Raw genomic sequence first — 14,659 nt, 5'->3', positions numbered from 1 at the left:
GTCTGTGGGAGCAGGGCTACAGGGGCCTATGGCAGACAGCAAAAATGCTGGACCAAGGCACCCAGGAGACCCCATTGAGCCCGGACCCATTGCCTGCAGGCAGCTGGGTGAGGAGCAGCCCTGTGGTTGGTGGGACACTCTCTTTTTACAAAGAGGAAGCTTTTTTGCACTGCATGCAATTTCCCTGTGTGGCTGTTTCAATTCTGTATCTGCATCCCTCCTGCACTGGGTTGCAAAGATACCTTTCTTGAGCGGCTCAGACTGTGTCCTGCCCGGAGTCTTGGTGCCAGCATGGCCCTGCGAGAGCTGGCTCTGGCCTTTCTCCTGGTCCTTGCCCCTCCGTTGCTTGCATGGAGACAGAAGGACCCAGATCCCAGGAACCAGGGGCAAGCCATGGAAGCAGGTAAGAGTGGATTGTGCCTGTCTCTTACAGAAAAGGTTTTGCTGCTCCTCTCCCTGCACATTTGCTATGCAGCTATACCACATTTGGCTGTGCTGGGGAGGGCTGAAGCTGGTGTCTGCATCAGTCCTGAGACATTTGGGCATCTGTTGAGTTGTGGTGGGGTGAAGCTGTGTTTGGGGATGGAGGGGAGCAAGCCTTGGTGTGCTGGGAACACCTTCACGAGCACGGGAGCTGCAGTGTCCCTCTGGGGAATGGGCAGTGTCCCTGTGAGAAGGAGGTGGCTGGTTCTTGTTGTATGGTGGTCAGATGAAGCCAGAGCAATCAGGGCAGCGGTAGCCTATGTGGGGCAATTGGGCAGCAGGTGAGGGCAGCGGTGCTGCTCAGCAAAGACATGGGGAGCTGTGAGAGGAATCACTGCGTTAGCTCTCTCTCACAGTCCTTGGGGCTTGGGGAGGTGCAGTTCAGTGGGATTGTTCCTTAACAACGTTGTTCTGCTCTTTCTCCATGCCAGGAGGACTAGGCTGCTACCTGTTGAGGTACCCATGGGGCACAGCAGGAGAGGCTGCTCTTTGCACCAGGGACTAGGGGGCCTGAGGCGTGAGTCATTCTCTCTGCAGGGAAGTGGAAACTGAAGTGGCTTGCCAAGTCGTCTGGTGGGCCTTGAGTCATGTTACCCATTGCTGGTGGCTGGAGGGATGCTGCCCTTCCAGCAATGGGCAGCCCTCAGCTGTCCAGGGCAGGATTGTGCCTGTTCCCCTTGACTCAGCAGCAGCTCCTGTCCCTTCCTCCTGTTCCCCACAGCCCATCCTTGACAAGCCCCTTGGTAGTCATACCTCTTTTCTCCTTGGCCTGAGGAGCCCCAGCTGCGGGAGACTGTGGTGGGCTTGGTAGAAACATTGGCTCTGAGTGGCTGGGGGAAATCTGTGTCTGCAGAAGAGGTGTGGGGCACCAATCTGAGGTTCTGGCCGTTGTCCTCTACCATGTCACCGACATCTGCAGCACCAAAGGAGGCCACTGGTGTCTGGATTATGGGTGGCCCAGCAGAGCTGCAGGCAGGGGCAGATCTTGCCTCCAGCTGCACCAAAAGGAAAGCCCTGGTGCCAAGCCAAGCTGCCAAAAGGGCTTCTGCTGCAGCTGCTGCTTTTTGAGTGTCATCAAGGAGTCACGTCTGCCATAGACGTGTGCTCTCTTCACTTTCTCTCCATGCCCTTGCTGTTCAGAGATAGCCATCAATGACCCACATGCATTTTCTAGAGAACAAGGCTTGCATTACTGTGCTGCTGACAGTGCCTCTGACCCAATTTTGCTCACCTTCCTCTCCCCATTGGAGGCTGCATGAGACAGCCTTGTGCTCCCATTGCTCGCACTTGGTACTCCACCACTTGTACTTCGGCCTTTCCAGCTGTTTCTTGTGGATTTCTACTTCCTTAGGAGTGCAATCTGCTTGTCACTGTGTCCTCTTGCACTGCAGGTCATCATCAGCCTCCTGACTGAGCCAGGCTGTGCTCTTAGTGCATCCCCCACCCTGCTTCTGTGTAAGGGTGTTTCTGCTTAGCCTTTTAGATTGTAGAGCATCTCAGGGACAGTCAGCCTTGGGGACCTGTTTTCTGACAAGTACCAAGAGGGAAAAAAACATTCGTCCCACAGGTGGAAATCTGCTCTTTGAAGCTTGGTTCGTTCTCCCACAGCAGAAGGATTTCCCCCTCCCTGGCTGGTGTCCTTGGTCCAACACCCTTCGTCCCTTGGTGCTGGGCAGGTAGCCCAGACTCTGCTGGGGTGGGAAGGATCCTGGATGTCACCCTGGGGGAGGAGTGTGAGGGTGTGTGCACTGTTTCAGAGGGATTTAATGATGGCAGGGGGGAAGATGTGTGCTGGGGATGCCTAACTAGGCATGGATCTAGTCAAGTGTTTTAGCTCTGTCAAAGATTTTGGCTGTTGCAGTGAAGTGTGTGATCTGTGGGCACTGGAAGGGATACAGCTGTGGGAGAAGAAGTTTCAAAGGATGGTGGCCACCGTCCTCTGCAGTGGAGGGCCGGGGTGCAGGGTTGAGAGGATGGCGTGAAAACCTCCTGCCAGATAAGGGAAGTGTGGTGCTGCCCCTGTTCCAGTGTAAGCCAGCGTAGTCCCATGAGTGCTGACTGGCAGGAAGTGGGCAGCTGTAGAGATGCATGTAGCTGAAGAGGGATGTTTCATCCTCTTCTGGGAGAGGACACCTACCCCGATGCCTCCTCACCACTTTGATTTGCAAGTCTGGGTGACATGCCTACCAGAGCAGGACAAGGCAAGCTCATTTTGGATGAAGCTTTGACACTTTGCACTGCTTGAGAATTCAATGTTTTCCTGGGAAGTTTCTCTGGAGTTTGGATGAGCTCTGGTGGGGGAGGCTGTCACTGCTGCAATGCTCAGCTGGGCATGAAGGGGTCCAAAAGAATGGGGACTGAACCACCCCGTGCATGGATGGAACCCAGGCTTGAGGTTTTAGAGTCCTGGAGATAGGGGTGATAATAAGCCCTGTGCCCCTGAACAGTGCCTGGGCACACGGTAGGAGTAGAGGGACTCCTGTGTATGTCAGGGTGAATGGTCAGAGTCATGGGGTGGGGAGAGCTGTTCCAAGCCTCCTCTTGTCACCTCCCTAAAATACACTTCTACCGATTTTGCCTCTGACAGAAACATGCCAAAGGTCTGTTTGGTGGGACCCAAGACTCCAGATGTCACCAGTCCGTGAGAATTACAGAAAGAATGAAGAAGTGATGCTGAGCTGCAGCAATGGTTTCCAACCATCGTTCACCCATGCCAGATGTGCAGCAGGAGCTCAGCCATTGAATAATTCTGGATCTTCAAACAGAGATGTGTGGCTGGGGAGGAAAGGCAGTGGTGCCTGGATCCATATTGAGGGGAACATAGTGTGCATTGGTAAGCAGGGCATCAGGAGGTGCCTCTTATGCAGCACCGTGGTCAAATTCTGCCCTATTGATCCATCTCTGAGCTTACACCATCACTACTGTGGCCTGGGATGCACGGCTGATGCCTGAATTGGGCTACTCAGACCTCCCTGGTTTTGGTACCTGAGAATAATCCCACAGTGAATTCTGGCACAGCCTCATCCATCCTTTGCCTGGGGAGACCCCAGCCCCAGCTGACACTCACCCACAGGGAGAGGCCCCTCCCGACAAGCGTTGCAGAAGGGTCACATCCTGGAAGATGGATGTGTCACCTTCCCTCTCCTTTCAGTAGCTGTAGGGTTTGCTTAGGATTACTGATACCCCACCACTTACCCCTGTTGCACCTCCTTAATGTCTCCGACCCCAACTAACACCCACTATCACCTCTACCAGAAACGTGCCAAAGGCCCCAGTGGGACCCAAGGCTCCAGCTGGAACCAGACCTGGAGAATTACAAGAAGAACGAAGAAGTGATGCTAAGCTGCCCTGACAATCTTCATTTGTCCTTCACTCATGTCAAATGTGCGGGAAAAGTCCTGTCCATCAGCAATAGCAAACCATTATACTCAGAAGCTTGGAATGGAAAGGACACCAGAGGTGGCTGGATCCGCATTCAGTCCAGCGTGGTGTGCATAGGTAAGGGAGGCATGAGGAGGTCTTCTGGCTGCCCTGCTCTGCCCTTCCTGAGCAGGGGAGGCCAGGCTCTGTGTGCACAGGAGGTTTTGGGCTCTCTGCCTGCCTGAGGACGTGGTAGGTGCTGCTGAAGGCAGCGTTGAGGCAACTCCTTATCCTGCCCTGTGCTTGGCCTGGGGCTCCAGGGGAGCCTCTGCAAGGAGGGATCTGGTGTCAGCCTCAGTCCCTGAGGGTCCTTGCAGGAGGGGACTGTGGCGTCAGGGCTGGGGACAGTGTCTGGAACTGCCCATGCCAGGCCAGGGCAGAGCGCTGGGCGTGCAGTGCTCCAGTCTGCTATTCATGGGGGGTGGAGGGTCCTGGCACAGGTGAGTGAGTGCCATGGGGCTCCCTGAGGACTTCCGGCAAGAGCATGTGTCCAGGAGAAGGGGGCTGCAGTACTGGAGAGCAGGCAGACATGTATGGTAGACGTGGCCACAGGCCACAAGGCAGGGGAAGTGCCTGTTCCCTACTGCATGTTGTCACCTGAGGCATTGGTTTTGGGCTCAGGCTTTACTGTCTCCTCAGAAGGCCTCAGGGTGTTGTGGTCCTCACAGAGTCCATCAGTCTGTGTGCAAGCTTTGTGCATGATAAGAGTCCCTTATGGGTGCCCTGAGTCCCTGAAGCTCTGACTCCTCCTGGCCTATCTTGGAAGGCCTAGGAGAAGAAACAGGAGGCCCTTCTTGCCCTCATACCCTTGCCAGGGAGGGCTGCTCTACTCTGTGTCGTGTCCTTCAGCTCCATCCTTCACCCTGCTGTGAGAGGGCAGTGGCTCCATCCCCTTGCAGGCCCTGTGGAACCACCCTCTTCTCTGCTAATACCTACCTATCTTGTTGGTGCAGAGAAATGCCAGAGGCCACAGAGGAACCGTGGGTTTATTATTGACTCAGACCGGGGGACTTTCAACCCCAATGAAGTAGTGAAGATGAGATGCCCAGAGGGGCACTGGCCACCTCCCACAGAGATCAAGTGCATGAAACTGAGCCCCAGGGAAGGCTCCCTGATTCCTCGGAGCAGCTGGTTTGTGAGAAACAGTGCAGGCCGCTGGCACCGTATGGAAGAGAACTTGACTTGTGTGGGTAAGTGAGCAAACCAGCCACTCTCCCCAGTGCTCCCCCAAGTACTGGAGAGTCCCACAGTGCCACTGTGCTGTGCTCGGGGTGGTCCCCAAGCCACTGTCCATCAGGCCCAGGCTGTGTACCCAGACCAGCATGAGAGTCCAGGAGCAGGAGGGCAAGGCCCTGCTCTGGCTGCTGGGTTTGTTGGCTAAATAATTTCTGGTGAGAGAGGGACAAGTCATCAGATCAGTTGCTCCGTGGTGTCAGAAGGAGAGACCCCAAGTGCTTGCCCTTACGCTCCCACAGTCACAGCAGCACCCAGAGTACCCCTGGGAACGGTTCAGGGCCAGAAGAAGGTGCAGGCAAAGCCTGAGTATAGTCCAGGAGAAGGCAGGATGGCCTCATGCACACTGTGCTGGGGACAGGCTATGGAGGGAATGATGGAGATGACACAGCTCTGCTGGGAGGCTGGGAGGGAAGGGAAGGCTCTTTGCAATGTTTCCTTCACAGACATCCTCCAGGTTGTCTCTGAGACCTTGGAGATTTCCAGCACCAGCATCAAACTGAACTGGACCTGCAGGCTCCCTGATGGCTGCACTCACATTCGGGCCAGGTGCCGTCTGGAAGCACATTCATCCCCTCCCTGTAAGGCTGAGGAGGTGATGGGAGAGGAGATGCTACAAGGCCAGGAGGGAACATTTAGCTGTCCACCTCTGCAGCCCTACACTGTCTACAGTGTCACCATCTCCCAGCTCCCCAGCACGATCCTGTTCACGCGACAATTCACGACAAAGGAAACGGGTACTTGTCCACGTACATGACATGTAAAGGTGCCCTTCTCCCAGCAGCTCATCCTGAGCATCCACTCCCTGCAGTGATGTTCCTGGGATCAGGGCTGTTGGGATCCTGTGGGGCTCTGGGGAAAGGGGCTGTGCAGGGCCCCTCCACCTCCTCACCACACCATTGCTGTTGCTGCAGCACATGAGCCTCTGTGGGGGACAAACCCTGCTTGGGGGTCCCTTTGCAGCTCTGGGCTCAACCTCTCCTCGCCAGCCCCATGCATGACCCCATCCTCTTGTGCTTCCAGTGCCGGACAAAGTGGAGAAGCTGTGGCTGGATCCCAACACGGGGTCCCTCAGGTGGAAGGCACTGCCATCCTGCAAAGGGGAGATCATTGGATACCAGGTACCAGGGGACCACAGATTCCCTGCAGTGCCCCTCCCCTTGCCAGGCTTCTCTGTGCCAGGAGCTCTGTGCAGGCAGCCTGGGGAGCAGCATGAGCCCTCTTCGGCCAGGGCCCAGCAGCTCTACACTGTTGGTGTTTCTGCTGGGATCAGGTCCTCTCTTGTCCCCAGCCACCAGCAGCAGCTCCTCCCTTCACAGCTGCTCTGAGCAGGAGGTGGAGGTGGATCCACTGGAGGTGGGTGCTCCTCCTCACCAGCTACCTGTCCTTCCTCCAGCTGAACATCACGACTAGGAGAACGCATGATGGCTTCCTTGAATTCAAGCAGATGGTGGTGAACCAGTCCGTGACTGAGTACATGCCAGTTCATCAGACACCTGGAAGCAAATACACAGTGATGGTGCAGGGCCTGACGGTGGCTGGTGCTGGGGCTGCATCCCGGCTGGAGTTTCAAAGCTACGTCTCGGGTAATGGCTGTTTGCCCTGGTCCTGGCTGAGGTTGTGCATGGTGCAGGCTGTGGTACCCACTCCTGGCTCTGTGTTAGTTGCAGGACAGCCTCTGGGCCCCTGGCCAGGGACAGCGGTCACGGTGGTGGTGGTGCTGTCAGTGTTGGTGTTCCTGTCTGCAGGGATCCTCTGGTTTGTGCTGTCCAGGTGAGGAGACCGCTGCTCTGCCTCAGGCAGTGCTGTGCTATGGGGTGACTAGGGATGGAGAGGGGGGCCTCCTGCTGCTCCCATCCTTCTCTAGGTGCTGAGGATGCAGCTGAGAGGTCCTACTATAGTTTGGTGTCAGGTTCCTGACTGAGGCTCCTGAATATCTGTCTCATGGCTGGGGCAGGAACTTCATTTGCTAAGCGATGTCATCCATCATTGCAGCCCCTGCTGCTGACTCCTGGAATGCTGATGGGCAATGCCTACCACATCCAGGGTGACAAGGGGGAGGATCTGCAGAGCCCTCCATGCCTCTGTTGCTGAGTTCTGCAAAGCCGTGGGCCACCTCAGCCTCTCCCCTAACTCAGGACTTTGTCTTCCCAGGAAAAGGAAGGCCTTGCCCAGCAAAACTGAGGAGGACCATTACACAGGTAGAGCCCCCATAACACAGGTGGCTGTAGGGCTGGGGTGGCAGCAGGGTAGGGAGTAGGTGTGTGCTGGGAGAACCTGTCCTCAGGAGGAACATCTGCGTATCCTTTGCTGTCCTGGGGTGGCTGCAGGCAGCTTGTCCCTCACCTGCTGTCCCCAGCCAAGAAGCTCTTCCCACTGCCTCTTCCAGCAGCTCCTGGCTGAAGTCTTCCCGTGGTACCAGTGAGGGCTGGGAACCACCCCTTATGCTCACCCTGCCTGAGGCAGACCTGGCCTCTGTCCAGCTCTGCTGCCCTTCTGTGTGTACCCCAGGGTGCCCTGCAGCCCCCAATGCTGCTGTCTGCTTGGGTCTCCTCCTTTCATGACTGGGTCCTGGGTCCCTCAGGTTGTTTCTGTCCTGTTTCCCGCTTCCTTCCTCTGTCCCAGAGCTCCAACCCTATGAGAACTTGGATGACTACTGCACGATCAAGGAGACTCATCTAGCAGAAGAAGATGCAGGTAGATGGAGTGCTCTGCCTGTTCCCACACTTGGCCAGGAGAGGGCGTACAGGCAACTGTGGCACCAGGAGCTCCAGGCTGCCGAGGGCGTGCAGCAACTTCTGTCCTCAGTACCCTTGTTCTCCACAGGTAAAAATTTCCAGGCTGCAGAGCCATTGCCCCAGCCACTGCCTGTCTTGGGGTCCTCAGGAGACAGTCAGAGCAGCGAGGGAGAGGAGAAGATGGGGAGGATGCCCCCGGCTCAGTCTTGATGGCACTTCCCACGGGCCCCTTCTTGATGCACGTTCCTCTCCTATGAGAAGCAGAATCTCATCTAGGTTGTGCTGAGTTAATGCTCTCTCTCAGTTTCCCTCCTTCATCAAGTGACAGCATCCTCTGTCGCAGAGCATGAGCAGCTCAAAGCCTGGGATGACCTGCTCCTGCCAGCATGGACATGTTCTGATAGCCCTCCAGTGCTCTGGCAGAGCCGTCTCACCCACGTCCTGGTGCCTTCAACTGTTCTCTGAGACCAAAGAAGCTGGTAGGTCCCAGCCCCTCTTTCCCAGCTCTGTCTCTCTAAATCCCCCTGGACTTTGGCCTCTGCTTGGATGTGGCCCAACCCCACTGCCCTTGCAGCTGTGCTGCAGTGTCCAAAGCAATAAAATGTTCTGGTTTGCAGGCAGGTTTGCCTGCCCCATGACCGCTCCCACCTTGTCTTGGTTCTTCCCTGTCTTTTGTGTAAAAGCCCTGTCCCTATAGATCTCCATGGAGGAGCTTTTTTTTTGCTCAACTAGGCCAAGCTGGACCTCTGTGTTGGTGTGTGACCTGCTCTGTGGGTGCTGGTGCTTGTGTCCCATTTCCTGAGGTTCTGTTGGCCCTGTGCCCCTTGGGAAATGCCCATCCTGCAGCCTTTGGGATCTGCTCAGTCTCGGCTGGTGCTTTTTGTGCAGCCTCCAGCAGCCACTGCCTGTCCCGCACTGTGGGATGCTGGGGTCCAGTGCAGCCTGGATGCTGAGGGTCAGCCTGAAAGGTCTCCTTGTTGAGGAGTGCACTGTTGGGAGACGGGGTAAAGAACCGCCCTCTTCTCCAGCTCTGTGGCTGGGATCATCAAATGGTTTCTCTCTTAAGGGGTCTTTTCTGGTCATGTAGCCTTATACCCCTGCCATGGGCAGGGACTGCTTTCACTAGATCAGGCTGCTCAAAACCACATCCAGCCTGGATTTGAACACAGCGATGGGGCTTTGACAACTTTTCTTGGCAACCTGTTCCAGTGCCTCATCACTGTCATGGTAAAAAATTTCCTGGACCAAGTCCGAATCTACGTTTTTTTAGTTTAAATCCATTACCCCTTGTCCTGTCGCTACAGGTCCTATTAAAAAGTGTGCTCCTGTCTTTCTTATAAGCCCCCTTTAATTACTGAAACACCACAGTAAGGTCTCCCTAGAGCCTTCTGTTCTCCAGCCAGAACAACCTCTACACTCTCAGCCTGTACTCATAGGAAAGGTGCTCCAGCCCACTGATCATATTCATAGCCCTCTTCTGGACTCACTCCAACAGCTCCATGTCTTTCTTAAATTGGGGTTCCTATGGCAGAACACAGTTCTCCAAGGGAGTGGAGGAGTAGAATCACCTCCCTCGACCTGCTGGCCATGCTTCTTTTGAGGCAGCCTGGGATACAACGAGCTTTCTGGGCTGTGAGCACACATTGTTGGCTCATATCGAATTTCTCATCCACCAGTACTTCCAAGTCCTTGTCTGCAGGGCTGCTCTCAATTCCTTTATCCCCCAGTCTGTATTGATATTGGAGATTGCCATGACCCAGGCACAACACCTTGCATTTGGCCTTGTTGCACCTCATGAGGTTCACATGGGCCCACTTCTCAAGGCTGTCAAGGTCCTTCTGGATGGCATGCCTTTCCTCAAGTCCATCACCAATCTCAGTGTCACCTGCAAACTTACTCAGGGTGCATTCAATCCCAGTGCCTATGGGCAGTGGTTCCAGTATGGCATTGGTCCCAGTACAGACCCTTGAGGGACACCACTCATTACTGGTTTCCACTTGGACATTGAGCCATTGACTGTAACTCTTCAGACGCAATCATCCAGCCAATGTGTTATCCATCTAACACTCCATCCATCATTCCCATATCTCCAGTCTGAGATGACCTTCTTATGCCAGTAAATACATGTTTTGACAGTCCTTTATATGAGTTGTCTGACAATCATCATGGTACTTGCAATTGGCCCCTGGGACAAAAGCATCTCCTTCCCATGGGCTCTTGTTGGTGTGACCTGCATTCCTGATGGAGTTGCTCTTGACGGTTATCAGGCAGCAAGGGCAAGAGAGCACTTAACTTTGTTTGGCTGCTAGTGGTTGAGAAAGGGGAATGGACAGGGTTGGGATATGCAGAAAAAGAGGATTGGTTTGTGTTTCAGCCACCTCTGAGGCTGCCTCACTTCCCATTCCCTGCCCCCATATCCAGTCAGACCCTGGGCTGCTGGCCTTGTGACTCTGCCTGCTCTGTCTCTGGACAACCAATAAATATAAATGCGACCAAGCTGGAGGGTCCATGGCCAGAACCACAGAGGACATTTAGAGCAGTGAGACGATGGGGGGCATGGACACAGCTCTGTGCTGATGGCTATCAGGACCCCGGGCTCTCCTGTGACTGCTATGACCAGCACTGGGGGTCCCATCCAGTTCAGCAGAGCAAGAGGAAAGCAGGAGGCCAAGGAGGGTTGTGAGCTTTTTCTTCCCTCACCCCCTTCACCTCCCAGCTTTCACTTACTGCTGTTGTAAAGCATTTGATTTGAATGTGATTTTCTGTAGTTCCAGTTTTTAGGCTTTGCTTTCAGTTTTGCTTTTCTAGAAGCAGCAACCGTACACCAGATTTCCCAGTCCCTGACTCACACGGGCTCAGGCTGAGGGATGGTCCATGCTTCCAACCCCTCTCCCTGCTCTGTCTGCTGATATTCAGCCAAACCCAGGGCTCTGCTGGAGCTTGGCCTGACTGGGGTGTCTTCATGCCTCTGCATGCTGTGTCTGGACAACCAATAAAGGCTTGTGGTTTGGAGGGGGCTGCCCCCCCCTCCACAGCTCCTGCCTAGTCCCCTCATTGCCCTTGTGGGGTCATGTTCCCTGTGAGGTAATGAGCTAAAAGCTCCTTGTTGAGGGGAGGCTGTGAGCAGGGCTGCTGTGGCCTGGAGCTGTGGCTGGCAGTCTCCCCAGGCCTTCACGGCTGTGCTGGGCAGCTCTGATGTGTGTTTTGGACAGAGTGTGTGGTGGAAACCAGTGAGCAGTGGTGCTCTCCCCAGTTTGTTCTGGGCAGGAGTGTGTCCTGTGCATGTGTCACAGGCAAAGCTGAGGGACAAGCATGGTCTTTGCTCCTCTGCAGCCCTGTGTCTGATCACCCAGCCCTCTGGGATCTGAGACATCCCAGCTGGGCCCATGGTTCTGGAGGAAGAGAAAAGCAGGAGCTGCTGAGAAGTCAGGGGTATGGTTTAGTAGCTCTGAGGGTTTCCTGAGGCACTCAGACAGCACTGGAGGGCAGGGTTGCCTCCACACCTGGGGACAGAGGAGAGTGTTTCCTGGCTGAGGGAGGGAGGGAGGAGGAGGCGGCAGCTGGGGATGGAGGAGCGGGGACAGACAAGATGGGGTGCAGGTTGAGTGTGCCTTTCAAAAGGGCCAAGGACTGTTTCAGGCCTTGAGGTACTCCTCGCAGTTCATGTCCCCATTCTTGTCCCTGCTTCTTGTGTGCTCTTTATGTGCTTTCTCAGATGTCCTCCATCTCCTGTGGTCATTGAGGGGAAGTGCAGTGACTTATGGCAACCCAAACACCCATGCAGTGTTATTGAGTGACACAAGGATATTACCTCAGAAATAAGAGCAGAGCTTCTTGAATGCACTCTGGCAACTAGGAGTGTTTTGGGAGGAAACTCTGAGATCCTGGTGACAGGGGTTGAGTTGAGTACTGTTAAGGACCAGTGTGAGGATGCCCCTGGGGAAAAAGGCAGCAAAAGGCAGCAGTATGACACTGATGGGAGGTTCCCTCCCCAAAGAGGAAGCCTCCTGTATCTTGCAGGATTTCTGCATGTGTCTCTTTCCTTCCTGTGGTTGCAGTTCCTGCAGTCAGTTACAGATGCCCAGGCTCAGAGGCAGCGAGTGTGGCTGAGATTTTGGTCCTGCCTGGGAACTTCACTGTAGCATGGCCCTGCAATTGCTGGCTCTGAGCTTTCTCCTGGTGCTGGTATCTCTGCTGGCAGCACAGGGCCAGGAAGAACCTGATCCCAAGGTCCAAGGAGTGCCTTTTGAAACTGGTAAGAAGTGGTTCCTCCTCTCATCTCAGGAGAAAGTTTTGCTGCTCCTCCTGCTTGCTTGATATGCATCTTTATTACGTGCAGCCCTGGGCTGTAGCCCAGGCAGACCCCTGAGGGCTGTGCCAGCTGGATTGCCTCCTGTCACTGGTTGATCCCAGGGGACAGGAGTTACAGAGTGGTGTGGTTGGACTGGTGTTGCTGTGGGAAGGATAGGATTGGGCTAGATGGTTGGGTTAGGTCATGCGCTGCACCGGGCCAGTTTCCAGTCATTCCCTGGAGGCTGCAGGCCTCATGAACCATGAGGCTTCCTGATGTGTGAATCAGGGGAAGGGTCTTCAGGGAGCAGGGCGACCGCTTTCTGTGCACGTCCCATCCCCAAGTGTGTTGTGCCTGCTGAGAGCAGAGCAAAAGGGAACTTGCTGCTGCTTTGCCAGCTGTATGGGCCTAGGCGTGTGGAGTAGCTGGGTGCCTGTGGTGGGGAAGGTCACTGCTGTGCCTCAGTGGGAGCTGCTGGTTGTGGTGCTCAGCTGGGCATCTGTTTCCCTCTGTAATCAGAGTTGTTTGAGAGCAAAGCTTGTCCCAAAGTGGCTTGTTCACCAGCATGTTTGTACTTCTTCATGGCTGTTCAGAAGATGGTCTGAATCTTGTGAGATCCCTTCTCTGCCCCTTTGGGAGAAGGAAGATTGTATTATAAGCACTTTGAGGCCACCCAGGGCCCCTTGGAGAGGCTGGAACAGGGAACACCTCCTTCCCCGGTGCCAGCATACCTCCTGTAGGAATTTTTGCCACAAAGCCTCCCCTGCAAAGTACACAGCAAATGGCTGGGACATGCAGTGCCTGCTCAGGCCAGAGTACGGTGAATGTGGTGGGGAGAGGATTTGGAGGAGGAAGCAGGGCTTGTAGTAGGAAAAAGGGGCAAGGGCTGTGGTAAAACAGGGGATGTGAATGGAGAAGGCATTGCTTATCCATGTGTCCCACTGTACAGTGGAGTGCAGCAGGAGGAGAGTGGTCAAGGGACTGACTGAGCCAGCACAGAACTGGGACAGAGGAGGGATGAACCATAGCTGGAGAGACACACATCCCAGCAGGGTTGGTGGTGCCATGGCCCATCAAGGGCAGCCTGAGCTGGGGTGGGTGACGTGTTTGAATGAGTGGCTGGAGTGTTCCTCCTAGTGCAGGGTCTTGGGAAACTCACTGCTGTGGGCTGCTGAGGAGGGAATTTAGTGTTCCTAGACACAGGAGTAGATGGGGGAGGTTCATGGATGAGTAGTATTGTATGCTTTGGGTACAGAAGGAGAGGTCCCTAAAAGGAAGCCTTGCCTGTGGGTCACATACTGCCACATGGATGTGTCCCCTTCCATCTCCCTTCAGGGGCTGGAGGAATTACTGAGGACTTCCCTCCTACCACCTAACCATGCCCCACCTCATCACCCTCCACCCCAACTAACATCCACTTTCACCTCTGCCAGAAACGTGCCAAAGGCCCCAGTGGGACCTAAGACTCCGGCTGACACCAGACCAGGAGAATTACAAGAAGAATGATGAAGTGACACTGAGCTGCTCTGATGGTTTCCAGCCCTCCTTCACCCACATCAAGTGTGCAAGGGAAGTACAGTCCATCAGAGATCGGAAACCTGTATACAGAGAAGTTTGGCTTGGAAAAGACAGCAGAGGTGGCTGGATCCGCATTCGGTCAAATGTGGTGTGCATCGGTAAGGGAGGCATCAGGAGCTCTCCTGGCTGCCCTGCTCTGCCGTTCCTGAGCAGGGGAGGCCAGACTGTGTGTGCACAGGAGGTTTTGGGCTCTCTGCCTGCCTGGGGGCATAGTAGGTGCTGCTGAAGGCAGTGTCGAAGCAGCCCCTGAGCCTGCCCTGAGTCCAGTCTGTGGTTCACCAGTGAGTAAGAGGTTCTTGCTGTAGGTGTGGGCAATAAAGGTCTCCCTGAGACCTTCAGGCAACAGCACGTGCGCAAAGGAGTGAAGCATCGGAGCATGTGTGGTGGAGTTTGTGGTCTGCATGGCAACATGATTGCAGCAGGGAGATCAGAGAGCTCTGCTGCCTGTGTCCCCTCAGGCCATGCAGTGGTGGGTCCCCTTAAGGGGAAAATAGGGCAATAGTGGGTTGATTTGGGAACCCAGTGGGAGGTCTCTGAAGTTTTGGTAAGAATAGTCCTCCACTGCTCCCAACCGCACTGAGTGCTCTAAGACCTGGGCCGCAGCACAAGGTCTCAGAGCTGGTTCCCTGCTGTGAGCCTGGGGAATGTGGGGAGGTCTTTGGCAGAAGAAGGGGATGCTTCCCCTGTGACATTTGCCCCAGGGACAGTTCCATGCATGGCCCAAGCTTTCACGGAGTCTCACCTGACCCCTTTGGGTGCTTTGCCACATTCATGTGGCAAGTTCCTAAAGCATGAAATAGCCCTGGCTTCTTAGATGGTGCCACAAAGCACCAGGATCAAGTGCTGGTCCATCAGTCACTGTGTAAACTGTGTGAATACTATGACCCCCCTGTGATTGCCCTGGTCCCTTGAGCTC

The 14,659-nt window shown here is 55.0% G+C and overlaps 2 protein-coding genes across 2 annotated transcripts in view; both read left to right on the top strand.

Moving 5' to 3' along the window:
• Positions 1-291: 291 nt before the first annotated feature.
• LOC104538669 lies at positions 292-8,084 on the top strand. Its single transcript, XM_010181950.1, has 9 exons — positions 292-403; positions 3,739-3,981; positions 5,583-5,873; positions 6,160-6,257; positions 6,533-6,722; positions 6,807-6,909; positions 7,291-7,337; positions 7,762-7,833; positions 7,963-8,084. Exons 1-9 carry the CDS (start codon positions 292-294, stop codon positions 8,082-8,084), a joined length of 1,278 nt encoding a protein of 425 aa, XP_010180252.1.
• Positions 8,085-12,017: 3,933 nt separating this feature from the next.
• Positions 12,018-14,659, top strand: part of LOC104538668 — a gene marked incomplete at its 3' end in the record, with an annotated part of 3,869 nt that continues 1,227 nt past the window's right edge. Inside the window, exons 1-2 of the mRNA XM_010181949.1 lie at positions 12,018-12,129; positions 13,599-13,841. Of these exons, the coding sequence (XP_010180251.1) occupies positions 12,018-12,129; positions 13,599-13,841 (355 nt within the window). The remainder of the gene's footprint in view (positions 12,130-13,598; positions 13,842-14,659) is intronic.

This window comes from Mesitornis unicolor, unplaced genomic scaffold, assembly GCF_000695765.1.
Source record: "Mesitornis unicolor isolate BGI_N332 unplaced genomic scaffold, ASM69576v1 scaffold25893, whole genome shotgun sequence".
NCBI lineage: Eukaryota > Metazoa > Chordata > Aves > Mesitornithiformes > Mesitornithidae > Mesitornis > Mesitornis unicolor.
Note: the sequence above shows the minus strand (reverse complement) of the source record. Positions and strands in the feature narration are given on the sequence as shown.

Coding starts and splice junctions, on each gene's coding strand:
- LOC104538669 (XM_010181950.1), top strand. CDS start 292: ATGGCCCTGCGAGAGCTGGCTCTGGCCTTTCTCCTGGTCCTTGCCCCT. Junction 6,910..7,290: donor CTCTGGTTTGTGCTGTCCAG/GTGAGGAGACCG, acceptor TTGTCTTCCCAG/GAAAAGGAAGGCCTTGCCCA. Junction 7,834..7,962: donor TCTAGCAGAAGAAGATGCAG/GTAGATGGAGTG, acceptor TGTTCTCCACAG/GTAAAAATTTCCAGGCTGCA.